Below are 27,875 nucleotides of genomic sequence, written 5' to 3' on the forward strand. Positions count from 1 at the left end.
CCCGCGGCCGCCAGGCGGCGCTGCCGGGTAAAGCCGGTGGGCGCGGGCCGCAGGGAGGAGCGGCACCAGGGGGCGCCCGCGGCCCCTGCGCAGCTGCGGCGGCGGCGGGGGAAGATGGCGGCGGCCGCCCCCGAGCAGGTTCGTCCGCGCCGGGACACGGACACGGAAAGGCGGCGGCGCCGTCCCCGCCGGGCCCCGGGGGGAGCGGGGTCGTGGGGAGCGGCTAGTCCGCCCGGGGGTTGCTGCTCCCGGAGGGGGCGCTCGGGCGGGGGTGCCATTTTCGCCGCGGTGGGCGAGGCTGGCGTGGTGCCGAAGCCCTCCGGCCGGGGAGGGGGAAAACGGCGCTCGGGCGGCGCTTCCCGCCCCGTGCCCGGGGGTGTTCGGGCAGGACGGGCCTGGCCGTGCCGGGGAGAGGCGGCCCGAGCCTGCTGTCCGGGCGGGGCGGCTCGGAGCGGCGCCGTCCTGCCCGCAAGCGTGGGGGTGTGACAGACAGAAATACTTTCTGCCCTGGCAGTGAGGCGCCTGGCATTTGAGCATTGCAGGGATGCCGCTAGCGCGCGTAACGAGGCGCTTGGCACTGACCAGGGGGCGGGAGGCGGCGGTGCGTGCCTGCGGGGCCCCGCAGTTCGTGTGGGTTCTGCAGGGTCACAGTGGGACCGGAACATCTCCGAGGGAGCGAACCCTCCATAAACTCGGCCAGGTCCTTTCTCAACACCATCTCTTGCTAGTTCTTCAGCAGCAGAGGAAAACACGGTGTTGCTACATCAGTGTAGAGACGTGCACGTGCAGTTACTTAAGGTGTAGCTTTAGGATTCATTTCAAGTGAACAAACTTAATTCCATCCAAAAGATCAAGCTCCTTCTTTGAAGATGTGAATCCCTAAATAACAAACTGTTCCATTCAAGGGAAGTGGAACAAAATTTTGGACAGCTACGAAAATACATTAGAAGTTTATTATCACTATGAATATGTACAAGAGTTTCCTCTATTAATTTCTTACTTTGACAGGATATCCCTTACAATCTCGTAACTTCAGATTATTACATGAAAGCTACGCTGGCCAAGTTCCCCATGCCAGGTTTGAAGCCTCACAGTTACCTTTCTCAGTGCTGCATGCAAGCAACAAGAGTGAAATGCAAACCCTGTGCTATCAAACTAATTTAAAAACTGTATCCACCACACTTTTTGAATAGTCACTGAGAGTCTATCACACACGAGCATGGAGGGAACTAAAATCCTGTGTATTGGCAGATGACCTGCAGGATTATGTCCTTTATCATCCCTGAGAGTTACAAACTTGATGAAGTTCTTTGTAGCTGGTTTGTTTTCGTTTTTTAACTATAACAATGAAATTAATAATTCCTATCTGCCGTGATAAAAATGAGATATAAAGTCATATATTGTCTGAAACTATCTGGATTTTAAATTTAGTCATTGTGTTAGCAGAGGTTGCTGTGGTTCTAAGTGTATATTCTGACTACAGGGTGCCAGACTGAAATCTAATACTGAACATAATATCCAATATATTCCACTAGTCACTTCAAATTTGCATTTTTTGCATTCATATGTGTGTGTCGTTGTGGGTAATTTACATGTGTTTTAAAGCTAGCCCATGCTTTGTGTTACAGCAAAGTTCTAACGGCCCAGTGAAGAAGTCTATGCGAGAGAAGGCTGTGGAACGCAGGAACGTTAATAAGGAGCACAACAGTAACTTCAAAGCAGGATACATTCCAATTGACGAAGACCGCCTCCATAAGACAGGGTTACGTGGCAGGAAAGGCAACTTGGCCATATGTGTGATTGTTGTTCTTTTTATTTTGGCTGTCATCAATCTGATTGTGAGTATAATAGCTATAGTGTAAGCAACATAAGGTCATATTTCATTTTGACAATTAAATAAAAAAAATAAAACTTTTCCAGTGCCGCTGAGGACTTAAACTGTACTGAAGGAGATTCTCATTTTTCTTCTTTCCTTTTAGTTCTTTTGTAGTCTGAGCAAGATTAGATGGAAGAAGGGTGTAAGTTCAGGCATGGTTATTTCAGTTATCATGGTTCCAACAAGGAACCTGCTGTTCATGCAAGAAAGAATTAGGAACCTACAAAATGCCACCCCATGAGAAGTATTATTTGTACAAATGTGTTCAGGATATATGGCAGGAATATCTTACATAACAGAGCTGTATGTGAACATTCAGAATTAACCAGCCACTGCACTTCAAAGCTTTATTGATGGTCAATGAGAAGAAATAATTATTTTTCATAATTGCACATCCATCTGTGAGGGTGCATTCTTGTTTGTTAACATTGTTTAGTATGTACCAAGCTGAACTGTTCATCAGGAAACTTGTTTAGTCAATGCTTATCCTTAAACAGAAAAAAGATGTAATTATGGATGTGATTTAATATTTTATATATATATAAATCATTTTAGTTACTGTTTCAAATAAGCCTAAAAATAATTTTAAATGCCTTTCATAATTAAATGTGTTATGAAGTTTTCAGTAGGAACAGACTAAAGTAAACTCACACTTAAAGCTCACTTAAACACTAGCATAATAATTGTTCAAATAAAACATCTAATTAATACAATAATTGTGGTAGGAAGATCCAAACAATCAACCTAATCTTTGAAAATGTGTTTCTCTTTCAGATTACCCTGGTTATCTGGGCAGTGATAAGAATTGGTCCCAATGGTTGTGACAGTATGGAATTCCATGAGAGTGGCTTGCTGCGGTTTAAGCAAGTGTCTGACATGGGTGTTATACATCCCTTATATAAAAGCACTGTAGGAGGGAGGCGGAATGAAGACTTGGTGATCACTGGGAATAATCAACCTGTAAGTTATACCATGAACTGAAAGCTGGTGAGCAACACTAGAGAATTACACTCACATTGCTAATAAATGTTACATTTGAAACATCATTAAGTTCATGACTTTGTTTCTGAAGATTGTATTTCAGCAAGGAACAACCAAGCTTAGCGTGGAAAAAGACAAAACTTCTATTACCAGCGATATTGGTATGGAATTTGTTGACCCACGAACACAAAATACTTTGTTCAGCACCGACTATGAAACTCATGAGTTTCATCTGCCAAATGGAGTTAAAATCTTGAATGTACAAAAGGCCTCTACAGAGAGGGTATGTCTCTCTTATTTTTTGTAAGTAATAATAATACAGCCCATTGTTTGTTTGTGTAACAGTAGAGTTAGTGGTTTTATAGAAGGCTGAGTGTGCCTTTGGAAGCACCGAGCAATCCTGTTGAAGAAAAAACACCCACAACTACAAATACATAGGAGGAACAGATTAAGTGAAAACAGAGGGGTAAGTTTACATAATCTGTCCTAACAGGAACCCTGTATTTGCTACAAGTGTTACCTGTGTATCCATATTGTCATATGAATTGTTATTTTTATTGCAAAACTAATTTTACATACCTTCGAAAATTTAGTAATCCTGTTTTGAAATGTGAACGTGGAAAATAACAAATATGCAGAAGCTAATGGCAGAAGGGCAAGAAGTACATTCAAGTTTTTTATTAAATTGCTTAGTACTACTTTTAAGGTAATTAAAGTTACTCAGACAAACAGAAGTGGCACATTTTCACTGATCTGTAATACACTTTTTTTGGTTGTGTTCTTAGATTACCAGCAATGCAACGAGTGATCTCAACATAAAGGTCGATGGCCGTGCCATTGTCCGTGGAAATGAAGGTGTTTTCATCACAGGCAAGACAATTGAGTTTCGAATGGGTGGAAACATGGAACTTAAAGCAGTTAAGTATTTCAAATCAAAGCATTTTTTTAACAGCTCAGTTTCAAATTTAAGCTGATAGTAAACTGATGTAGCCTTATATAGTTTCAAATTTTATACATATTAGTCATGCATAAAAGTTTAGTCTGTATATTTAGTAAGATTTAAATAGGTGGTTTATTACTTCGCTGTTAATTAGTGGTTGAGTAGTTTTCAGGTAACATTGATTTACTACTGTTAAAACACAAAAAACCTACTATGCAGTTAAAGCTAAGCTATTGACCTCTGCACTGAAATGAATACCAAAGGGAATTAATCTTCTCCTCTGGAAGATTTACCAGGGTCAGTAACCTTTGCCAGAAGAGCAGAGCATATAGTTAGGAGCACTACCTTCTGTGCTGCTGCTGTAACAGTCACTAGCATTCCTTTAAGATTTTTGGAGATTAAGATGGCAGTATATACAGAACAATGGAAAAGAAGGATAAAAATAAAAGTATATGCACTTCCAAGTGTGAATGAATTTCATGTATGAATTCAAACACTTGTTTCCTGTGTCATGTCTATATTTTTACATTTACTGCATTTGCTAATAAGTCTGTAAAGTGAAAAGTCACCCTACTGCTGTCTTCCTCAATATCGATCCACCACTGGAATGACAAAGTACATGGCTCACTATAGTCAAGAAATCCATAAGCATTGCTGTAATTTTCATTTAAAAATTAAACTTCTTTAAACATACCTTTTTTATTATGTTGATTCTATAGCCATCCTAGAGATGTTATTTATCCATTAAACCAAGTTGTCATTCTCAAAAACAATCTGCCTTATTTACATTAGAAGTTGTACTTTTTTTTTTCTCCTTAATAGGAGAACAGCATTATCCTGAATGGAACTGTGATGGTGAGCCCATCACGACTGCCCAGTTCTTCTTACGGGGAACAGTTCAATAATGGCAACTGGCTGCGCTTCAAGCTCTGCATGTGTGCAGATGGGACACTGTTCAAGGTTCAGGTGACAGGGCATAACATGGGCTGTCAGACTTCTGTCAACCCGTGTGGAGCCACACACTAAAACAAACCACTGCTGGGACAGGTCTCGTTTGTGTTTACATATATTTGTATGAAGTAATTGCATGCCTTCAAGAGTTTCTTTTTTTACAGCAGTTTATACTAACATTTCTTACGTCGTGTTTTTAAGGAAAGGCTGTTATGGTCAGCAGTATTAGATCATCATCCTGTTAGGTGCAATAATGGCACTGACTCAGTAAGCTTTCAGTGTACATGCATACTGAAGTACCTTCTTGAATTGGGATCAGTAGAATACGTGTAAAGAACGTGATCCTGGCAACAACTCTACTGCCTTCAGTTGTCTCTAGAGGAGGATTTTTTCCTTTGTCCCAAGACCTTGAGGACTGCTGAGAACACAGCTGCAATCTGAAGTTCTTCAAGAGGAATGTCAATTTTTTGTTGGAAATTGATTTTCCTAGGATGGCTGAAGTGGCAGACTTCTGTCCTCTTCCTTGTTGATACATTGATTTCCCCTAAACTTAGGTGGTTTACCAGATGCGTATGGAGAGGGGTAATGGCAGATCACGTTAAAGTATCACATTGTTTCTGCCATATATTTTCATGTTGTTAAAAAATTATGCTATCATAAATAATATTTGGGAAGTAATATTGAGTATGGAAATGTAACTTGAATTTTGAAGTAGTTTTGCAGTTACTGAAATGTTGCTTGAGCTCCATTCTATCTATGCAGTTAATGCATTCTGCAGTTGCTTAATTTATGTACTTATAAACATGTTTATATTAGAAGTACATTAGAAGTACAAAGATGTGCTTATAGCTTGCTCACTATCCAAAAATAGTGTTTTCCTGGGTGTTCTAATGTGAACAGTGTCTGAGTCCATTACTCAATAGCTAATAATCTAAAGCTGTAGCAGTGTCTGAGGTCAGATTTGTCCTTCCCCATAAATGTCAGTACTGATGCATTACTGAGAACCTAAGAATTAAATTCTGAAGTTAAACTGCAGGACTGTAATTCTAAATGTGATGGTAGGACATCAGGGTAAATACATGTGTATCAGATTTGGTCAACAGTGAAACTGTGGTGAACTGGGGCCCATTACAGCCTTGCAACTCCTTTTGCAGCAGTGAGGTGTTTTGTGCTAAAAATAGACCAGCTATTTATAAGATTCCTTCTTTCCCCACCCCATGTATTTCTTCAGTTTAAAATAGCTTTGTTTTGCAGTAGCATCAAGTAATCTTAATATTGGAGGCCTCAAAGTGACTTTGCAAAAGCTTTTTGACAAGTTTTTTGATAAGCACACACTTCTTTATCTAAAAGTTGTGCAAGTTTTACACATTAACTTCAGAATTAGTTACTTGTTACTGGAAGGAAGATCATCTACTCTTGTTTTACAGTGCTCAAAGTACATAGGATTCCATAAAATACAAATCAGCCCCTGCTGTAACAAGGAATTCATATCCAAGGTCCCAATTTCTGAATTTACTGGAAGGCAGTAAGCCCTCATGCAGAATGTGTATGGGTGGAAGTGATTTCTGGAGGGCTATTCATAAGTCAGGCATAACAGCACATGGGGGAGGTCAGAGGAGTCGTACTTTCCTCACTGCTCAAAGGCAAAGCCAGATTTTGATGCTCAGTAGTTGGGGTTTTGGGGCTGGACAGCACTGGAGCTGTTCTGACAAAATCAGAATAAGCTAAATATAATGAAGCAAAAACTTTTGAGTTCTCACATTAAAGATTGTGGGGAAGTACTACCATGTTGCCATACTGCCTTCATGAACCTCGTAGTTTTACTAGAATTAATAGTTACTAAACACTTTAACACACATTTTGCTGCTCAACATCCATCTTTTCTGCTAAGCAGTGCCTCAATTAGTATCTGTTACAGTTAAGAGGAGGAAATAAACTAACATTTTTAGAATTTTCACTCTCATGCTAATGGAAATCTGTCACTTTATTTTTATGTATACAAATGCATACACATATTAAAAAATATAAAGAGCAGTATCCTCAAAGCTGAAACACATCTTGAAAATGACAGATACTGCCCTGGTCAAGTAGGTTACACACATATTAAAGCTCTTCTCTGATTAACACTGACATGCTTATATGCTAGAATTAGATTCTTATAATTATCAAGAGTTCTTTGTAAAATAGTGTGTGCAATATACAGCTGAAAGATTTCAAAAAGGTACTCTTACATCATGATTTGGAGAACTGTTTTTGAAGTGTGGATTTTTTTGTCAAAATGTAGCAAAACCAATCATAAAAATACCAAATGAAATAGATTATCAAATTTGCTAGCCACTCTCTATGTATTGTTAAAATATTTTATATTTATACTACACAGTTTGACAAATGTTGGCACCACGCATGCCTTCTGTTGAGCATTTACTTGTTCATCTCCTAACTGCCTAAGGTACATTTTTCTATATGTATTTAAAACAGTGAGTGGAACGCTATTTATTTCAGTCCCACAGATGCACTTAAGAGTCTGTGTGTGTAAAGTGCATTCTACATGCCTCTGTAAAATGCCGTGCTGGGTACACTGAAACAACTTGCATGTAAAGAGTTCTCACCATCTGTAAGTGTGGTGGTTTTTCCAATGGGTGAAAGAAAAACTGAATTTCAAATGTTTGTTTTGAAATGAAACAATAAATTCTAAGATGCAGCTGCAGTTCAGAAGTGTTATTTGTAAGAATATAGTTTTTCATTAAAAATACATTGTTGTGTTACTGATGGGGAAACTGGAAGTATGAAAATTGTTCCACACCTGTTTGTTATAGATTGTATGTGGTGGACTTTGCTCAGTGTAATTGTGTGCAATACCTGAAGCAGAGTTCAAAAGTCTCCCTTTTGTTAGATCTCAAGCTCCCGAGAAGTTGTGTTTCTCGACCAAAGGGCTGGAAAAGAAAAAAAGGTTCTAATTGTTTTTTGGGATAGATGGAGGGAGGGGGGAGGTTACCAGTTTATGAATGTTCTTTTTAAAAAATAAGACTCTAAAACGAATGTTTAAGGCAGAATGTTGGTAATGCTGTGGTTATTTGGTATTGATTTTTTTTAATGTCAAACTATTTTCGCTTTCTATTCTTGTTATGCTGAATTTAACCATAATTCTACATTTTACACATAGATACTATGGATAACCTTCATTTGCATGTCATAGCCGTGGTCCTTTACTTAAATCTTCCTGGATCAGTGGGAACCAAGCCACAGTGGACTCTTCCTGCTACACCTCACCATTCAGAGTGCCGGTGGGATGGGCACTTCCTACTGAATTGCTCTTTTACCAGAATATCTACTATTCCAGATGATGTATCACAAACAGCAGTAACAGCTGATTTGAGTTACAATAATATTAAAACTTTTGTGTGCCCTGATGGAAGAAATGAACAGTGGATGCTAAAACACCTGAACCTCAGTAACAACCGGATTTCTGAACTCACTTTAACTACTTGTACAAATTTACCCATTTTAGAAACTCTAAACCTCAATGGTAATGCCTGCACATGGGTCTAAAAAGTACAGCGTTGTTGATCGTCTCCTGCCTGCTTTGAAAGTATTGTCAGTTGAAAGAAATAATCTTCATACAGTTCCAAGAGGTAAGCATTTTTGAAATCTTTAAGGACTTGACTCCCAGGGCTAAGTTGGTTTTGGATGTAATTCATACATCTTCCTGAATCCAGAATGTGACTTTCTTATTTTATTATATACTTATATACTTATACTTTATTATACTTAAGGTGAGGGAAAGTTCCACCTGCAAATACAGAGGCTGAAGTAAATCAGTTGTTTCGGTTTACATCATTAGGTATTTTTTATACAGTCTTAGCAACCATACTGCCTTAATAGCAGTCAAATATAACCAGATTTATGCTCTAATAGCCCAAGCAGTATTCTTGGTTGTTGAATAGAAATGGGGAATAAGGATCTTTGGAAAAACACCAGCCTCCACATCCCAGTCCTGAACCTTAAAGTCAAGAAAATCACAGATCATTAATTTCATACTACCTTTCAAAAGGAAATCAACACTCTTAAATAAAACTTGCTGCAATTTCAGTATTTCAGAGACAGGAAAATATATTTTGTTCTGTCCAAACAATTTTACTCAGTGCTGTTTAATAATCACAGCGACACCTTGGTGTAACAGGAGAGGGCTGTAAGGTTTCGAGAGACTTTTGATGTCCTGGTCACTGAACTATGCTGGGCAGCTCAGCCTTTATCCAGGGATGATTCACAGTGGCCAAACTGTTTAAATGAAGCAGAAGCTGCCAGATGAGCAGCCTTATCCTATATAACATGTTGAATTTATTAATCTCTGATACCACCATCAGATTCATCAGAGTTTGAAAATACAGGAGGACATGTGATGCAAACAAAAATACTGCTTATCCCACAAAGTCAGACAAAGATAGTCTTATTTGCCCCTACACAGGGTGATGAAAGTTCCATTTTTCTCATTTTATGCTAATTGAATAATTCTCTGGCATACAGGACACCCATTTCACATAATGGTCTGTAAGGTTTCTGTATAGACAGTATAGAAAAGCTTACATTATAAAATATATCTATGAAGATTTGATTTGTTTTGATAGATAAATATGCCCATTATAGGATGCCTCAGAAGGTCAGACAGATCAATCCTCTTCTATAAGAGACATTTTTAGATAGCAGATACATCTGTATAAGAGAATTTTTAGATGTTAAAAGTTCAAATTGCTGTGCATGGTACCGCCACACTTTTAAGTTATACTTAAATCCTATATTCTAAATACATGCTCAGAACCTTATTTTCCTTATCCAAAATACTTCACTAAAATTCTGGGGTTTAAGTTCTGGAAAGGAAACATAAACTGCAGTTCTATAGCAGAGAAATCCTTCTCCCAGCTGCCCCCCACCCAGGAGTAAGGCTGCTGTCCACTGCTGCCACACCAGCGTATATTTTTGGCACAAGCATAGATTGAGGCATGTATCCACAGTACAATTCCTCATGCAGGTGCACTGATGAATTTATGAACTGCCAGAACTTCTGTATGCCTTTCCTATCACCTACCTCTAGTTTTACAGCAGGAATGAATCATTCCCTCTGCTTTTCACAATAAACCCAAAGATCAATTACTCAGCAAACAGAACTGCTAGCTGAAAAAAGAGGTTTCTGGTAAACAAGGTGACACCAAGGGCAAAATTTTTAAGAACTACTAGCTTCTCAACAATGCTGTATGATTAAAAATCACTTTAGAGTGACATTGTGATGTTGAACACTCAGCATCAGTGGGAATGCTGAGTGTTCAGGTGCCTGCCTTCCCACTGGAACTTGCAGGTTGGAGCTTCAGGGGCTGCCTGCACAGCACCTCAGAAAAATGAGGCGTCTCCAGCAATCAAAAGTGTTCCTTATGTAAAGTGGATGTTATTGTAACTAGGATAAACTGAAGAATATACTGTCATGCTTCATAATTCACAAGCAGACAGGCAGAAGCAACAACACGTTTTTGTTTTCATTTGGTTTTACATCCTATGAATACAGTTCAAATAATTCCACAAATGAAAAACTCACATGAAATTGCCTATGGCAATGAATAGGAGATACTGTATCACCTTTTGCATCTCCATCTTTTACTTACAATTAAAATATTTGGATCTTGGAAACTCAATATATTCCACGCTTTTCACACTCCTTTCCTACCTCCAGTTCTCCAGAGAAGCTTGCTCAAAGTAGAGAGATCACAGTCAGAATAATTTTGTAAGCACAAAGAAATGTTAGTGCTTTTATGAAAGTGCCAGTTTTTAAGACATTCACTGACTGTGAATGTTTTAATATGCCAGCTGTTGATGCTATGCAGCTTTTAGAATGGGACAACCCCTGACTAGGAAAGGCATAACACAAAGGCTGCAGCCACTCATTGCAACAGAGAGGAAAGGAAGGAATTTTGTTGCAAAGAATTTTATAAAGACACTTGATGCAATTAGGAAAACAAGAATATGAAATGTGAAATAGGTTTTTTTCTCCCTAGGACTAGGCCTCCTGCAGTCTTTACAAACTGTCTCTATGTCATCCAATGCCATACAACAGATTGACCCAAAGGATTTTCAAAACTGTTCACAGCTGAAGGACATTCACCTGCGAAACAACAAGATAACTAAAATTCATCCAGATGCCTTCAGAGATCTCAACAAATTACAGGTTGTAAAGGAATACAACTGTTTCAATATTTTATGTTAATCATTAAAGATATTAATTACCAACAGTTCAGCATGATTATAATACTAGCGTACAGTTAAACTAGAGCAAATGATGAACATAGTATTTTTATGTATTTGCTTTTTATATATAGGAAAACATACACACTGAAATGGTACAAGATATAACCATAAATTCACAATTTCTCTATGCCACAAACCAATCCATAACTGCCTTAAACACACACATGTCCCTTTCTACCCCCATCCCTTCCATGGCAAGAGCCCTGCAGCTTCCTATTCACACAGAGCTAAGTCAACAATGGGAGAATTCTAAACATACCACAATTTAAACTTTTCATCTACATTAAAAGGTTTAGAACAGCATTATTGAAATCCTAAACAGATGTATTGTTCACAGAACTGCAGAAGTGCTTGTACACTAAAACACTGTTGTAAGATGTTGCAATAAGGATTCCATTGTAAGCCTTATCAAATTAATTCTGTATTATTTCCAAATAGGTCGTGGATCTCCGTGAAAATGCTCTGACAATCCCTCTACCACAGATACTAGTCAGTTTGAACTTTTTTCAACTTGAAGTGTATTTGTCAAAGAATGCCTGGATCTTTAACTGCAAGCTAAATGCTTTTAAACATTTATTTCATTTTGTCTTTGACTCCACAAGGAAAAAATGGAGCCTTTCATACAACAAGTCTGACAACAACTCCCAGAAACCTCTGCTGTATCTTTCAAGTTTCCATTTAAACTGCAGGGACAATGTTTTGCTCAAAAGGGCTACAGTCCCAACAGGGAACACATCAGTGCTGACCTGTAACTTGGACAACATAAGGGGTATGTACATCAGGCACTCCATAACGCTGCTAAAATCCAAATGAATACAGAATGATCAAATAAATCTGGGTTTAAAAGTGTATTTCTAAAGAGGCTGTTTAAAAATAACTGAATAACAATTTAATGTGCAAAAAATATTTCATTAGAAAGTAGTATTCTGCTTAGAATATTTGAAAGTTAGGTTTCCCAAGTCTTCATTGCCTTCATTACATTAAAGGAGTAGGTGATGTCAAATTCTACACAAATAAGTTTCAGTAAGTAATGCATTGGAAAGGTATTGGTTCATTCTGGACTGAAACAAAGGACCACATAGTGGGGTGGCACGTCTGGGGCATGTAGAAAACTGAGAAGGATGCAATAGTTTTCAGTATTCAGTTACAGCAAAATGAAATGAAGGTTTATTTGCAGGGGAAAAGATTTCTATTTCTTCTAAAAAAGTACAGCTACCGTAGCACACACTTCACTTAGATTTACAATTAATAGAGAACACTGAAGGTATAAGCGACAAAACCTACAGAGCCAAGACCTACCATGCAGATGGAAAAATAAGACCAAACGTAGAGCAGAAAGTGTACTTGTCATGTGTCGTAAGGCAAAACAGTTTAATGTACTAATAGCACTTGGAGGTGGTAAGACTTTCCCCTGGGAATACTTCATCCCCGAATGAAAATATGCAGGAACTATCAGAAATGCCACCTGCTTTGTCTGTTTACAAATCACAGAAATCTGGATTAAAATCAACACACTGGATTGCGGCTAAACTCAGCTGGGAACGAAAGCTGATCCAAAGACAAAGCTGAAAATATGACCTTGAAATCAACTGCTAAGAGCCAACAACCAGCCATGGGCCACACGAGCTCGTTTGGAGCAATTGCTCAATCAGTACAAAGACCCTTGATTTACAGACTTTTTTTCTGCAGTCAGATCAGCAGCTACAGGAAAAACAGTAGTTGAAGCAGTGACAGTTAAGAGGTCCTGTTTTACCCACAGCTGCATGCAGTGCCCATGGCCAGGCTGCAGAGCAGCTGGCTATAGATGTGTCTCTTCCACAAGGAAGATCAGCAGGTGTTTCTAATACAACCCTGAACTCGCTTAGATGATTTCAGTGACCTCCTCCCTCACTACCATTTTTCTTGTAAAGTCTGCTACTAAGATCCCACATGTACTGTGCTTTTAGATGGGAGGAAGTGGGGAGGGGCCTATAATATGGTTTAAGAGACTTCAGACCATGTTTAATTACTTAGGATGGATAGAAGGAAAATGGGGTTTACAATAAACTGTTAAAATTATCAGAGATAGTCCAGAGTATATTCTTAAAAACATCACTGGACCCTGCAAACCAAGTATACTATGCTTTTAACAAAGACTGAGTTTGTATTTTCTTTCATTTCAGGTAATGGAGTCTCTTGGTGGACACCTAAGGGCAGAATTTCAAAAAATCATGGTTTTCCTCATATGACACTGGATAAAATGAATAATTTAGTGATATACAATGCTGAGAAAACTGCTGAAGGATTATATTTGTGTCTTTTTAATACAACAAAGGAGAAATACCTCATTTACAATATACAGGTGAAAGAAAGAGTTTCGGCATTTTTGGTTAGAAAAGCCTGGGACACTAACACTGTTTTTAGAGAGAAAGAAACAGAGCCAAATTTTGCACTGGCTGTCTCCCTCTCTGTGCTCATTACGTTTGTTTGTGCTTTCTGTCTGGGTGCTTTTGCTAGACCCTATCTGGAAAACCTTTGGAGACTCATGCGCAGGAATAAAAATTCAAGTTCAGAACATACTTACTCTAATCAAGCTTTTTCAGATGAAACCTTGAGCAGAGAGTCTTCTGCAAGCAAGCCAACAAACACGCAGCACAGTGTGTTATTTTGTGATAAGAATTCTTTAGGAAACACACACATTTTTCCTACAGAAACTTCTACTTTGTACGAAAACGTCACTAGCAGTGGCACACATCCACCAAATCCTGAAGCAGAGTACCAGAAACAAAGCAATACTGAGATCAACATGAAGAAAACACCAGTGTTTTCAAAAACCCAAACTAGTATTGACAATAATGAAAGTATAAGTATTTATGATAATGAACTATGTTCTGTAAGGACAGATTACCAGAACAACAATGAAGTAACAGCAAAGTAAGCAACTGCTCTGGTCTGCTGCAGTCTGAGATCACAAAAGCTACACCAGGATCTCCAGAAAGAAAAGGTACTGTTTCACATAATGAACCCAGGCACACTACAAAATTTATGCAGGGAAGGCAAAGCTGTGAAGAACAACTTGGTCTAAACGACAACGAAAATATACCTAGTGATGGTGGAGATTTTATTTCACCTGGTAGCTCCAGAAGAGATGCAGATACTGAGAATTTAAGCATCTATGAAACAACAGAAAACTCTCCCTTTACAGAGCATGACTGTAAAAGGATACATTCAGATGAAAAAGATGCTTCAGCAGATATATTTGGTGACAGTTCTTCAGCTGAAGGGACTCCATTCACATTGAGTGACTGTAGCTCTTTAGCAGACTTTGAACTGGAACAAGCTGATGTTAGTGACAACCTGCCAGTCTGTCAGTCATCGCTAGAGGAAGCTGACACAAACAGTGGAACTGAGAAGCTCTCAACACTGCCAGAGTCTCCAAACATTACTACCGAACTTCAGCAGATTGGGAAAAATGCAGATGAGAACAGTGCCTATTTTGAAACCACTATTAATTATGGATCAGATACCACCATGCATGAAACGGCATCCCCTTATACTGACAAATGCAGTGGCCACATAAGCATGTCAGATCCAGATACAGTTAGTTCTTCAAGTCAAGAAGTTCCAGATACATTTGATTATTTTACTAATGCAGAGTCAACAGTACAAAACTCTATTTCTGATTCTCTCCACAGTCAAAATACAGATTTTGGTAACACAGTGCTTAAGTTAAAACATTTTTCCACATATTACACAGAGAACACTTCTGAAGAGGCTGAACTGCAGCTGTCTCTGCTTCCCAGAGAACCACAGCATTCCCTCAGCTTCAGTCACACAGAAGAAAAAGAAAATGCACCAGCGGGAAGTACAGATGAGCACATAGCCAGGAACTCCCCTGAAAAGAATCATGGTGGAGCAGACAGTACATTAAGAAGAAACATGAGTACATTTGAGGACAATGGCTTTATTTTTGCTGCCATTGATACTGGTTTGAATGAGGTTGTTAAAAAAACATCACTGCTGGATTCCAGCAAAGAATCATCTCTTCAACTGCTGCCTGAACACACAGCTGAAAAACATTTCATGTTTATTACACAGCAAGATGACTGGCTACTACAGGGAAAGCAGGCTTGTGCAGATAAAATGCAAGGAAGTTCTGATGAGAAAGATTCTGATGGATACACAGAATTACAGGATACCAGCAATTGCAGTCTGCCTGAAGAAACACAGTCTTGTAATCCTACAGCAGCTCTGCTGCAGCTTCATAGTTCTTGGAAAACAAAGTCAGGCTTGACAACAGATGATCACTTCCAACTGGATCAGAGTGATGAGGATGCATATTCCTTCTCAATCCCACAAGGTTTCTTCGATGAAAGCACACCATACAGTTCATGTTCCTTCCCACAAAAGCCTACAGTAAATACAATCTCTGAAAGCACTGATTCCAGCAAGACGAAGGATCACACTACTTTGTCAGAACTGGAGAACCATTCTGCAGCAGCAGTAGAACACCTCCAAAATTCCAGTGAAAATGTCAGCCAAAAAAGTCAGACAAATTCAGGACAGGACCAGTTTTTTGTTAAGAAGAAAAGAGCATTTGATGGTTTTGCTAATATTTTGCAAAGCAGGAGAACAAACTTCAATAGTTGAAACACAAAATGGTAATACTAAGCTCCCACAGTGTGTATGTCATTACAGCAGGTGCAAAAATTATTTTGTTTCAAAGTGAAATTACTATTGTTTAGAAGGGCACTTGTAAACAAAACAGGAATAGACTTTATAAAAAGCTACTCCAGAATATTAAAAAAGCTTTTTGTAAATTATATTTACTTTCTCATTATTGGTAGTTGATACTAATATATCATTTCCCTTGGAATTTGCTTCAGATACTCACTGTTGTGTCTCTTTGTCTAAAATAAATGCAACACTGAAATTTACATTATTACTATTACTGTGTTTTCTTATGGGACTCAACCTATACAGTGAAATAGTACATACTACTGTCTTCTGCTTTTTGAACCAGATTTGTGGATTATCTCTGAATTCAGTTTTGCAAAGATAAATGAAGCCCAAGCAGCATTCAATTACATTTCAAAAATTACTTTTTAACTTGGCAAGAGAGAGAAAACCACATTTCTCAAAGAAACAGAATAGAACTCAATTCTTGCAGAAATGTCAGTTATAGAAATGTAGCTATAATGGGACATCACCCAAAGTTTGCAGATGTGATGACACAGGCAGGGTAGTTCAAAAAAAGACAAAGGATCCTATACCCACCTGAGAATTTTACTTAAGAGTGGAAAATCAAGAGCAGTTCAAAACTGCTATTTTAGAACATCAGTAGCCAAAAGACAGAAAATGTAAGGTAAAATTACCTCTAAATATACCCCAAGGCCCTTTCAACAGACTCAGTACCACTGATGTAGTCCTTGAAGGGAAATGTCATCCTGAAGGGGAGCAGACCCAATTCTGAGAAAATGCAGGAAACTGGCTACAACTCTGGGAAAACTTTTTCATGAAGACCCAATCAACTCCTAAAAACTCCAAACAGAAGGAACACATTTCAATTCCATCACATGACAAGCAAGTCCAGTGGCACACTACATCCACACCCACTGACAGAACGAGAGGACAGTCTTAAGGTGCGCCAGGGGAAGTTTAGGTTAGATGTCAGAAAAAAATTCTTCACTGAAAGAGTGATTGGGCAATGGAATCATCTGCCCAGGGATGTGGTGGAGTCACCATCTCCGGACGTGTTTAAAAATAGACTGGATGTGGCATACAGTGCCATGGTTTAATTGATGAGAATGTTTAGGTTCGGTCATAGGTCCGACTTGATCTCATAGGTCTTTTCCAACCTAGTTCATTCTGTGATTCTGTGATCATTGAGACTACCTTTAAAGAAAAAAAACTAAGAACAAAGAAGCCACTGCTAGCTTTCAGTAGAGCTCATGATCCACACAAGTTCTTTGTGGCTACAACAACTTTAAAAATGCAATGCCTGAAAAAAGCACTGACTTGCTCTTTTTGGTATCTATGAGTCTTCAAACATTGTTAACACCTCTCCAAGGCCTGTCACCTTTTGGCTGTAGCAGCTGCTAACATACTAAGACATCTAACCATACAAGCAAGGCAATTTTGTGAATCATAGGGAAAAAAAACACACTTGAGTGCTCTATCGATGTCTCATACACTGAGATGTTTTGCCGTTTGCTTGTGCAACAGTCCAATAGGATTTCAAAATACACACTGGAAAATTATTTTCTCATCTTTTTTTCTGACTGTGAGAATGCTGCTGTGGCAAGGCAGACAGTACACTACTTGTGAGAAGTTGCAGGATTTCTAAGATTCCCTTTATGCCATAAAGTTGCAGAAAAGTTTCTGTTCTTGTCAGACAGTCAATTCACTCCTGTATCACGAGATTTTAACGAGGCAAAGTATTCACTCTACTGTCAAAATATTATGTTTCATCTCAAACTTTTCTTTATAGTTCTGCCTAATCTTGCCACTGTCCTTTGCTACTCATCTCTCCCCTCTTATTATCTCTTCTTCAAATCCAAACACGCAGTTGCTTCTCCTTCATATTAGTTCATTTCATTAGCAATTGCTCCTTAATACAAAACCTTTCTATTTTCTGTGACTTCCACGCAGTAGTCATCATACTCTGCTCCTCTCTACCCACCCCATGTTAGCATGCCCTTCGGTATGCAATTAGTTACACAGTCCCATACACACTCACCCCAAGATTGTATCCTCACTTTTCTTTACATTTCATCCACTGTATCTTGTTCACAATGAAAACTGATTTAGCTTACTTGGCCACTGAGAATTTTCTAGGACACCTATACTAGTAAGAAGCCAACTGCTGTTACTATCCCAGTTGACTGTGGGTAATCAGACAAAGTCACATAATAAGCTCAATAAAAAAGGTGCCTGTGTGTATGCTGTATGAATTTGTAAACGAAGCATGAGGAGTCAGCCAAGAGGATGTCGGCAATATCCTGGACACACCTTTCTCACAGGGCAATGGCGTGCTGAGCTCTGCAATTGACAGGACACAGAATCCCTCACACAGTGAATCAGGACAGGAAAAAATACTTCAGTTTCAAGAGCAGATCAAGAACTTCAAATGCAGTAATCAGAATGAAACAAGTCTCCTTTTCAAACACAGACTTATGATAGTTTGGTAATTATCAAGTTTTTGCTGTAGGAACAAAGCATTTCAAACTCTCTTGAGTCCACCTATGTGCTCATCCATACATCAACAGCTTTTCTATGAGGACCTTGTGGGTCAAAAGGCTGGACCAAGGTGAGTGGGTAACGATCATGCTTCTGTAAAATTTTGTCTTGAGACATTTCTGCTCAAATTGACTTACTGCTGAAAACTTTGGTATTATGGTACTGTTTTACACTCACACACTCCATTTGACCCATAACCATTCTGAAACACATACCTGTTCCCAAGAGCTTTAAATACTGATTTGCTCTACTATTAGAAACTATTAAGGTGACAAGATCCTACACACAAGTTCTCTGCTTATACTTGATAAAGGTTGCCTGCTGATTTATGTTCAGATATGAGAACTTCTGAAGTATGAATCACAGAAAAATCTGAAATCAGTTGCTGAAACCAACACAAATACTGTTTATTTGTGGGATGCCATTTTACATCAACACCATGAAAAGACCTAAAAATCAACCAGGTTAACTCATGTTAGATGGCATAATAGTATTTTCATCATATTGTGATTCACAGGAGTTTAGCACACCTTGTTTATGTAATATCCAAGTAACTAAGATGTAAAGCATTCACAGTTACAGTTTAACTGCTGTTCCTGCAACAGCAGTGTCAGTAGGTGCTATTTTGACACACGTACACATGCACACACACACACACACAGAGTGGGGGGGAACAGGCAAGAATTTAAAAAATAAAAGGAAACAAAAACATCAAGCTGAATTTTGGTCCCGATTACAGAAAACAAACTATGTAGTTTGTGGATGGATTCTATATACTTTTACAATATGAAAAGACAAAATATAAGGCCTAGAAAGAGGTATGTTAGCAGCTATAACTAAAACCAGGGCACAAGCTAACCTTTAAAGCTGTCTATATGAATTCCAAGAGTATCAAACAGTTTGTTAGACTTGTGACCAAGGATCAACAGAAATCTGGGAAAACCTTAACACAACTGAAGTCCATTTTTGTCCTACAAAACAGTAACTTGGGAACATTAACCAAGCAGCAATAAGCTGTAACTAATTTTGATTGTGTGAGCATATTTGTGATGAAATAAAATGCACGTTTGTGGTAAAATGGGAGAAGCCTCTACAGAATTAGAAATGGTTACACAAAGATAACCCAAGTATTTATTGTAGCATAAAGACAACCTTAAAGAGGTTTTAACTGAAAACTCAAGTACATAAATAATTTCGACAATTTCTATGTTCTTTATCTTGCTTTCCTTGGCAAAAAGTGAAAAAACATCAGTAATAGAGAATTCTATGAATACTTTAAATACTTAATATCACTTTGCTTTAGAAAGAAATTTAATCCATGGACTGTTTTGGTTCCTAACATTAATAGAATCGTTTAGGTTGAGAAAGATCCTTAAGATTATTGAGTCCAAAGAGCTCCAAATGTGTGTCATCTATCAAAGAACATCAGCTCGTATAGCCTCTGGACATTGTTTTCCTTTCACTAACTGTCTTTCCAATTTACATCTCCCAAATACCAAAAATGAACTGTACCTTGATCATCAAATTTTTGCTAAAAGTTCAGTAATAGTACACCAGAAAGATTAGCACAAGACCCATGACACTTTCTCAGGGAAGACCTCTCAGTGTCTTGTCCCAGAAATCAGCATAATCTGTACATTACTTTTCCAAAGGGGAGGGGGGGAAGCCCATAACCAAACAAACAAAAAAATCCACATGAGCTATTTGATGGCATAATAAACAAGAAAGCAAATGCCACACTTGTACTAAATACAAGATCAACTGAGTAGGCTAGTTAAGTTTCCACAACTATTAAAAAATTCTCCAATATACAGGAGGAGGCAACATTAGGATCTTCTGCTTATCAGCATATATCAGCAGGATGGATAGCACAGGGAAGCTCATCAAGCCACACAGGTCCATTTTAGTCCATTTGTTCACTATGGATGTCAGTAAAGCTGTCTCTACCAGCTGTAATTGAATCTGTGGTTTACTTTATCAAGATGCATGTTTATAAACCTGCTGATGGCTACATTTATCCTGTTTCAAATGGAAGAAAAAATCTGCAGCATCTGATTCATTTCCAAACATATTCTTCCTTTCCATCACTCCCAACTACTTTTACCCAAATTAAAAAACCAAGTTTGTTTGCTTACACAGCACAAGTACTTTCTGAGGTTTCTTTTCCCATTTCTTTGCTTTTAATTAAATTTTGTATTCTGATAAACATCTCAAAACTGCCAACACCTGGCTGAACAGATTTCTGTCAACCCTGTTATATGAAAGCTGTACCTGTAACAGTAATAGATTAAAAGTGTCTTTGGCTCTTGCTTCCATTATTAGAAGCTCAGTTATTTGTGACATACAAAACCTTTTATACAAACTTGTATTTGTCGGAGGATTCACACCAATTTCTTCTGTGAACACAAATTCTGTGTTCAGAAACTGTGAACAGTTTCCTAGAGTCAACAGCTAGCTTAATGTTTTAAGAACAATTACACCTATTTCACTTAAAATCTTGGCAATCACAATTTGGCCTAATGTTAAAAGTTATATTGCTTCTAAGTTCATTCTTTTAAGAACTAAACCAGCAGCTCCACTGGTACTTCATTACAGTAATACTATTGTAATATACACATTTACAGCAGAAGTCTTAATAAAATGTGTTTTCTTAAGAGGCTTATTGTAAACATTAAATACCACACTCCACTCAATTAATTTCTTGTGCAAACTGGCACCAAACATCTAATTATGGTTATGTGCTTTAGTACACAAGAAAGCACTGACTGTGTATGTTTTACCACTAACTTTAAAAAGCAGTATTTAGTGTTACGGAAATCCAAATGTAGCTATTTCATGAGAAAGGTAGTATTTTCTTCTTAGCATCATGAAATTCTAGGTTTTGTATATGCATATATATGGTATATTTATGTATATACAAATATACACAAACAGATACAAACATTTTTTGTCTTTGGCAGCTGAGCTTGAAAAATAAAAACCAACGACAACAACAAACAGATCTGAACACAACTGACCACCTGTAGCACCACAATTACAACCTCCTGGTCCAGGGCAGCAAAATAATGTGCTTTTGCTTAACTAGGCTTAATCCTAAAAGGAGTCAAGTCAATGGCAGTTCCTGACTTGACAGCAAGGACAGAACCTTCAACACAGATGAAAATTTCACTTTCAACATAAAACGCTTTCCCCTCCTGCTCCCGTGGATCACATTCTAGGGAAATAACAAAACTGCCAATATCTTGTAAAATATTTCTACAGAAAAGTAATGTTATTTGTTGTTCCAAAACACCCACTGGCCCTTCATTGTTAAATGCTCCATGAATCGATAACATTTTAATAAATCCTTAGGGATCGAAGTTTAATAGCACCAGATACTTCAAGGACCTATTTATAAATATCAACAATAACATTACTCAATAAAGAAGGGTAAGGCAAAGACAACATGACAAAATTACAAAACTTAAACATTATTCCATTCACTCATTTTTCTTCCCCAAAATAATCACTATAACCATCCTATACAGACAAACAAATGAGTGAAACAGGCAGTGGTCCCTACTAAAAAGTACTGTCATTTAATGCTGGTGTTTTACATGCCCATTGCCTGCAATGGACATTCTGCCAGGAAACTAACTCCCAAAAGGAAAGAAAAAGTAATGTTTTGACTATTCAACATCATATTTTTTTAGTACTCAGAAACACAAAGCTGGAGGCCCCTGGAAAGACTAGTGTTACAAACAAAAAAATCCCCAAAATCTTTATTATGTATGTGCTAGGGGCGAACATACTTCATTCCCCAAACCACGAACTTCAGCTAGAACTTTCAATGTCATTGGGTCACTAGATCACAACATAGACCAAACACTCTTGGTACAACAAAAATTAAAAGGAGTATGCCAAAGGCAATTTACAAAAGTCTAAAACCCATTTTTAAAAGGTACTTTAATTTGTTCATTTGTACCTGTAATGACTACTTCAGTTTTAACATTAAAAAGTCAGTACTTTTTTCTTCAAATGGAAATCATCTGTGGCATGTACAACTATTACAGTGTTTAAATATTTATATGCATATATATATTTTTAAGACACCAATGTTTCATTCCTATAAAGCATTAGGTCAGGTTTGGCGAAGTCTGGTGAAGGAAGTCACAGCATGTCTTCTCAGAAACTGGCATCTCAAATAGTAACATTGAAACTGACAATAGTTCTTCACATAACTATGTCCAGAAAGTCTGAAATGCTACATTTGAGACCAAAAGAAAAACAAAATAACTAAAGTTTCAACAGACATGGTAAGTGATAGTAGAAATATGCCACAAAATTATTTTTACAATACATTTCTGCAGAAATAATCCCTAGGTGAAGCCTTTTTTTATACACATATACAAAATTTAGACAGCAATATACACATAATCACAGTGAAGACTCTGGCAAGTTCACCAATTCATAGTGTAAATACAAAATGCAAAGCAGCCTTCAAAGAGAACAATGCTAAACAGCAAGCATAGCTAGCTTGTTAAATAGCAAACATCAAAAGTTCCCTGCCAAAGGGATGCAGTGCAAGAAAAGCAGCATGCACTTTGATACAAATAGCAGTTTATGGCTAATGGTTGACATAACTGTGGTAACAGTGACTCTTGAGTGGCTGTGCATAGTTAAACTCCTATGTCATTTGTTTTCCTTTATACCATTCCACAAACTCATCCAACAACACTGGCCCTGTAGAGAGATCAAATAACTGTATTTTACAAAATTTTGTAGAAGCACGCTGAATGATTAAGCTCAGAGAAATAAATTATTTTACAACATCAACATATGGTAGTACTTACAGGCTCCATCTTCATCATAGTTACTGAGGTCAAGGTTAATTGTTCTGCTGAATTCAAGAACATTACACCATTGGTCCTTATTGATGACTTTGTATTTTGACTGCTGCTTGAGGAAAGAAACAGAAGTTACTAAAATGTATTTTCAACTGTCTCAAACTCAAGATTTTCTTACAGAAAATTTAAACTTTGTGATGCATTATTATTTTACTCTGTATGTCATCTAAAACAAAAAAGGATTAAACCAGCGAGTATTTAAACCAGTGTTGAATCATGCTTCTGATTAAGGCATCTTTTAGAGGGCAAACATAAAGCAATAAAATAAAGTCCAAAAGCAAATAAATAACATTCTATACTTTGTTCTGCATTACACAAACCCTAACAGCATAGGAATTTGGGAAAAAAGAAGAAAGGAAAGATAACCAGTTGCATGTGCTGCTTTGGTGGTTACAATATCCTAAATCAGGACACAGCATTCTTAGCCGTTCATTCTACCTCTAGTGAAAAGTATCAGAGAAGACAGATTAAAAAAGCCCCATCATTCTGTTTCCAATTCCATACCTCTAGAAACTGATGAAATACTGGAAAAAGGGACCATGCTTTTCCTAAAAGAAGGCCCAACATACACTTGGCAGTATTGATATCTAGGCTGCGCTGGTCCTTTTCCTGCATGAAAAGGTCAAAAAGGAAAACAGAGCATGAATTCAGGATTTTTCACTTCCCTCACAGCTCACCCATGCACAAAATAAATTAACGAATAAATAATATATAGCAGTATATAACAGTGTTTTTTAATAATACATAACTTGCCAGTAAAATTTCCTTCCTTACAGGTAATGGTTTGTTATACGGACATGTTACTTTCCACAGATGTTCCCAAAAAAAATCACCATCAAGGCAGATGAGGCATAAGGTCATTACTCCTCCCTAGTAAGAAATGGCCATCAGATCCCCAGCCATGTTTGCACATATCCTCTGCACAGCCACACCTCTCAGAATAGCAGTGCTGTACCTATTTCCTGCCATATCATTACAACTACATGGACTGTCAACAGACACTCAGGGCTACTTGACAGCTCCTCAACTCTGCGAGAGTGAGCCAAGGAGAATCTTTGCTCTGTTATTCTAACTGATTACATGAAATTCAGATTAAATTATCAAATGAGCAGAAAGAATATAATACACTAGCACATCAAGACACCTCTCTGGACTGTCCAGTTTTAGTTCAATGTAGCAGCAGTATATTAAGGCTTCAGGGTTGATTTTTTTGTTTCTGCTAAGTAAAAGCAGTAGCACCTGTGTCCAGCATATGTTTATCAGTGGCAAAATGAATATATTTAGTAACATAACTTCTGCGCATCTCCAAGTAGCATGTATGTGTATGATTCCATTTTGTTAAGCAGTTTATCCATCTACATTTGTTGTCACAAAATTAAACCAATTTTGCTGAGAAGTGAGATGTAAACCCCCACATTTTTATGCCTCGGTTATAGCACTGAGCTACAAATTCACAAGTCAGTGAAATCAGTAAAAACGAATTTCCTTATTAGACAATGTATACCTTGTTCTCTGTACATATTCATGACTGCAGACCGCAGTCTACATTAAGAAAATACAGGATATCACAGAATCATGGAATGGGTAAGTGGAAGGGACCACAGTGGGTCATCAGGTCCAAACCCCCTGCTCAAGCAGGGTCATCCTAGCACATGGCACAGGATTGCACTGGACTATCTCCAGTGAGGGAGACTCCACAGCCTCTCTGGACAGTCTGTTCCAGTGCTCAGTCACCTGCACAGTAAAGAAGCTCTTCCTCATATTCAGGTGGAACATCCTCAGTTTCTGCCTATTGCTTCTTGTCCTATTGCTTGGCACCCCTGAGAAGAGCCTGGATTCATTCCCTGACACCCTCCCTGCAGATACCAATACACAGTGGTAAGCTCTTATCCTTTAACCATCCTCAGTGCCCTCCACCAGACCTGCTCCAGAAGCTCCATGCCCCTCTTGTCCTGAGGAGCCCAGAACTGGACACAGCACTACAGATGTGGCCTCACCAGGGCTGAGTAGAGGGGCAAGATCACTTCTCTCAACCTCCTGGCAATGCCCTTCCTAATGCACCCCAGGATACCATTGGCCTTCCTGGCCACAAGAGCACACTGCTGACTCATGGACAGCTTGTTCTCCAACAGGACATAACCCATTATAGGGATATTCTGGATACAGGGAGTGTCTAACAGATCACTGCAAGACAGCTAGCTGCCCACGACAAAGGGAATTGAGTCCTGTGTTTCACCTGTACAAATGCAGTTCTATATATTACAGAATACTCATCTTTATTAAAAAAAAACCCAAAAAACAAATTAAGCTCAAATCATAACTGAATTGTCTTCTACCACATAGGATGGATGTGACTGAGCAAGATCCCAGTTCTCAATCAACAACTGAATGCCCTAGTCACAAGGTTATGTTCATTTCATGCTAAACACTCCTCAATTCTAAAATTGTGTGGACAGAATTTAATGCAGATGTGTTTTGAAAGTAAAGTGGGGAGACCAGCAACTCTGAAAACATGAGAAACTGTTTTGCATTCTAGGCAGTAAATCCAAGAGGGATTTAGAGAAATAAAGTAAATTCCAGGATGAACAAAGCTTTTCAATTAGTAATAAAGATGAAAAAGAAACCTGCAAAGGCATTTTTGTACTAGTATGATATAAATCCTTTGTTTATTTCCAACATCAGAAAGTTCTAAAAACTAATTCTCTTTCCAAAGTCCATCTACCCTTATGTCACAAACACCTTTAAGCAGAAATCATACTGCTGTCAGAATACATTTTATTTTACATACTGCTTATTCTCTGAATTCTTCCCATACACTCAAGTATTAATGAAATCAGGCTCTATTGCCTTCACTTTGGCCACACTGGTTTTTCATGCCTTATATATTTACATTCCTACATTCTTTTTCTCTGACTACTGATCAGAACAAATTGTTCAGATAAGCCCTTTCTACCCACCTCCAACTGCCTAATGGCACATCTGCCATGACAGATGATCCAATTGCACTCTTAGCATACATTCCAGACACTTATATTCCTTGGATACAGTTGAAGGAATATGTTAATAAACTGTTAAATCTGAGTATTTGTTCTACACTGATGATAGACAGCCTTCCTGAGATTTCCCCCCATAATATTACAGATTAAAGATCTATTTAAGCCATGTAATGCATGTATGTTCTCAAAGCTGGCAATGACGAGGGCAAACATGGATTGAGGAATGTATTTATGCTTAATATCAACATATGGTATTTTAGATTATATCCTCAAATCTATGCCGATTTAAATCATGCATGCCACATGAAACCTTGATGATACATTTTTATTCACAAACTAACTTTAAATGCCAAATCAACAGACACTCTTAAAAAAATTTCTCTTAAAACTTGGGAAGTGCTTTGTTGCCATGGAGCACTTCCTTGAAAGAATTATCCTCAGGACAGAAATTATGCAATCTCTCAAATTGGAAACCATCACCTTTTTTCTATTAATCACTTCCATGACCCTGAAAAAAACTATGCCCAGTTTAATCTGGCATCTATAAATATATCCGCCTTTGTCAGCGTTCTTTTCTGGATGCCATTCTCCTATAGACTTTCCCCAAGTTTGTAGTATCAAAAGTTCAATAACCATATTAGCCTAATATTGTTTTGGTAATTCCCCAGTTTATATGCCTTTGACTTGAAGTTCCATAATCTGCAGGGGTTTTTTGTTGCAAATAAAGTCACAGTGCCTGTGTCTCAAAGTTTAAGTTCTTTTCCAAGACCGTTTGTCACATCAGTTTGGTACCTCTTGAAAAGAACTCACACACTATCTCTACCTCTTAAGTTTCTGCACTTACTTTTGACAGGCCATCAGCTGGTGCAGGTTTGCTCTCTATTCCAAATATTTAATCAGTATCTTGAACTTCTCGGGCAATGCCTTTGCATTTTACATTGAGCAAAACTGGCAGAACAAATCTTCATACAGCAAAGGAGGAATTAAGACACTGAACGGCTTTTTTTTCCCCCTCTCATACTACTAACTAATCCCACACATTTTTTTCATACTCAGCTCCAAGTTTCCTTGTTTAAAAGTGAACTACCATAAATTTGAATGCTGAGATGCAGAAAGCACTGAGGTGCCAAAAATCTGAGTTGCTAATGAGAGACTATTAGAACTGCTATCAGTTCAATTTCTTCTTATTTCTCTCATGCTACTTTTTTTTTGCTGCAGATTTTCTTAGTATTTTTAGTTCTCTTGCACTGAAATATGAGGTTCAGTTTTACCTTTTTATGTTAAATCTTCTGTACATTCCATCACATTAGCAAAACGGATGTCCAAATTCTATTTCAAAATGTTATTTCAGAAAATAAAGTTCTATTACTCTGTCCTAGTAGGAATAGTCTTATGTATATTATGGGTTCCATTACAGGAAAAATTTCATCAAAGCATGTTTTATAGCAGGAAGACTGGTATCAGGGTCTTTTTTAATAAATACTGAAAACATCATTAAAGCCATTCCAACAATCTTCTGAATCAGTATTTATATCATATCCAGCTTTTACCATGTTACCCATTTTTACCAGCTACTGAAATGTGTGAAGTGTCTTCCCGTTTTAAATATGTTTATGCTCACAAAATTCAGAGTAAGAAAAATCACAGTAATTATAAAGTCAGGGGAATTCAGTGGTCAAGTTCCAATATACAACAGAATGGGGCTTAAATGATTTCCGTGAAGTCATAAAATGTCT

At 38.0% G+C, this 27,875-nt stretch overlaps 3 protein-coding genes across 11 annotated transcripts in view; 2 read left to right on the forward strand and 1 right to left on the reverse strand.

The window, feature by feature from the left end:
- The first annotated feature begins 55 nt into the window (after positions 1-55).
- Positions 56-7,455, forward strand: SGCB (sarcoglycan beta). Its single transcript, XM_042053103.1, has 6 exons — positions 56-138; positions 1,629-1,838; positions 2,651-2,836; positions 2,949-3,140; positions 3,643-3,774; positions 4,620-7,455. Exons 1-6 carry the CDS (start codon positions 115-117, stop codon positions 4,821-4,823), a joined length of 948 nt encoding a protein of 315 aa, XP_041909037.1. The 5' UTR covers positions 56-114; the 3' UTR covers positions 4,824-7,455.
- Positions 7,456-7,551: 96 nt separating this feature from the next.
- LRRC66 (leucine rich repeat containing 66) lies at positions 7,552-15,955 on the forward strand. The gene is given in 6 exon segments (XM_042053114.1): positions 7,552-8,278; positions 8,280-8,380; positions 10,790-10,959; positions 11,478-11,808; positions 13,202-13,958; positions 13,961-15,955. Coding segments are annotated over 6 exon segments (3,429 nt in total). The 5' UTR covers positions 7,552-7,916; the 3' UTR covers positions 15,669-15,955.
- Positions 15,956-18,643: 2,688 nt separating this feature from the next.
- The window catches only part of DCUN1D4 (defective in cullin neddylation 1 domain containing 4), a 41,995-nt gene continuing 32,763 nt past the window's right edge, over positions 18,644-27,875 (reverse strand). For all 9 annotated transcript variants that reach the window (XM_042053106.1, XM_042053105.1, XM_042053104.1 and 6 more), the window contains 3 exons: positions 23,648-23,752; positions 23,090-23,192; positions 18,644-22,979 (listed from right to left, as the gene is read on the reverse strand). In XM_042053106.1, the coding sequence (XP_041909040.1) occupies positions 22,924-22,979; positions 23,090-23,192; positions 23,648-23,752 (264 nt within the window). In that variant the 3' untranslated portion in view covers positions 18,644-22,923. The remainder of the gene's footprint in view (positions 22,980-23,089; positions 23,193-23,647; positions 23,753-27,875) is intronic.

The sequence above is a fragment of the Corvus kubaryi genome, unplaced genomic scaffold (genome assembly GCF_017639235.1).
Source record: "Corvus kubaryi isolate FWS band 111438036 unplaced genomic scaffold, C.kubaryi_AGA036_p1.0 split1-131, whole genome shotgun sequence".
NCBI lineage: Eukaryota > Metazoa > Chordata > Aves > Passeriformes > Corvidae > Corvus > Corvus kubaryi.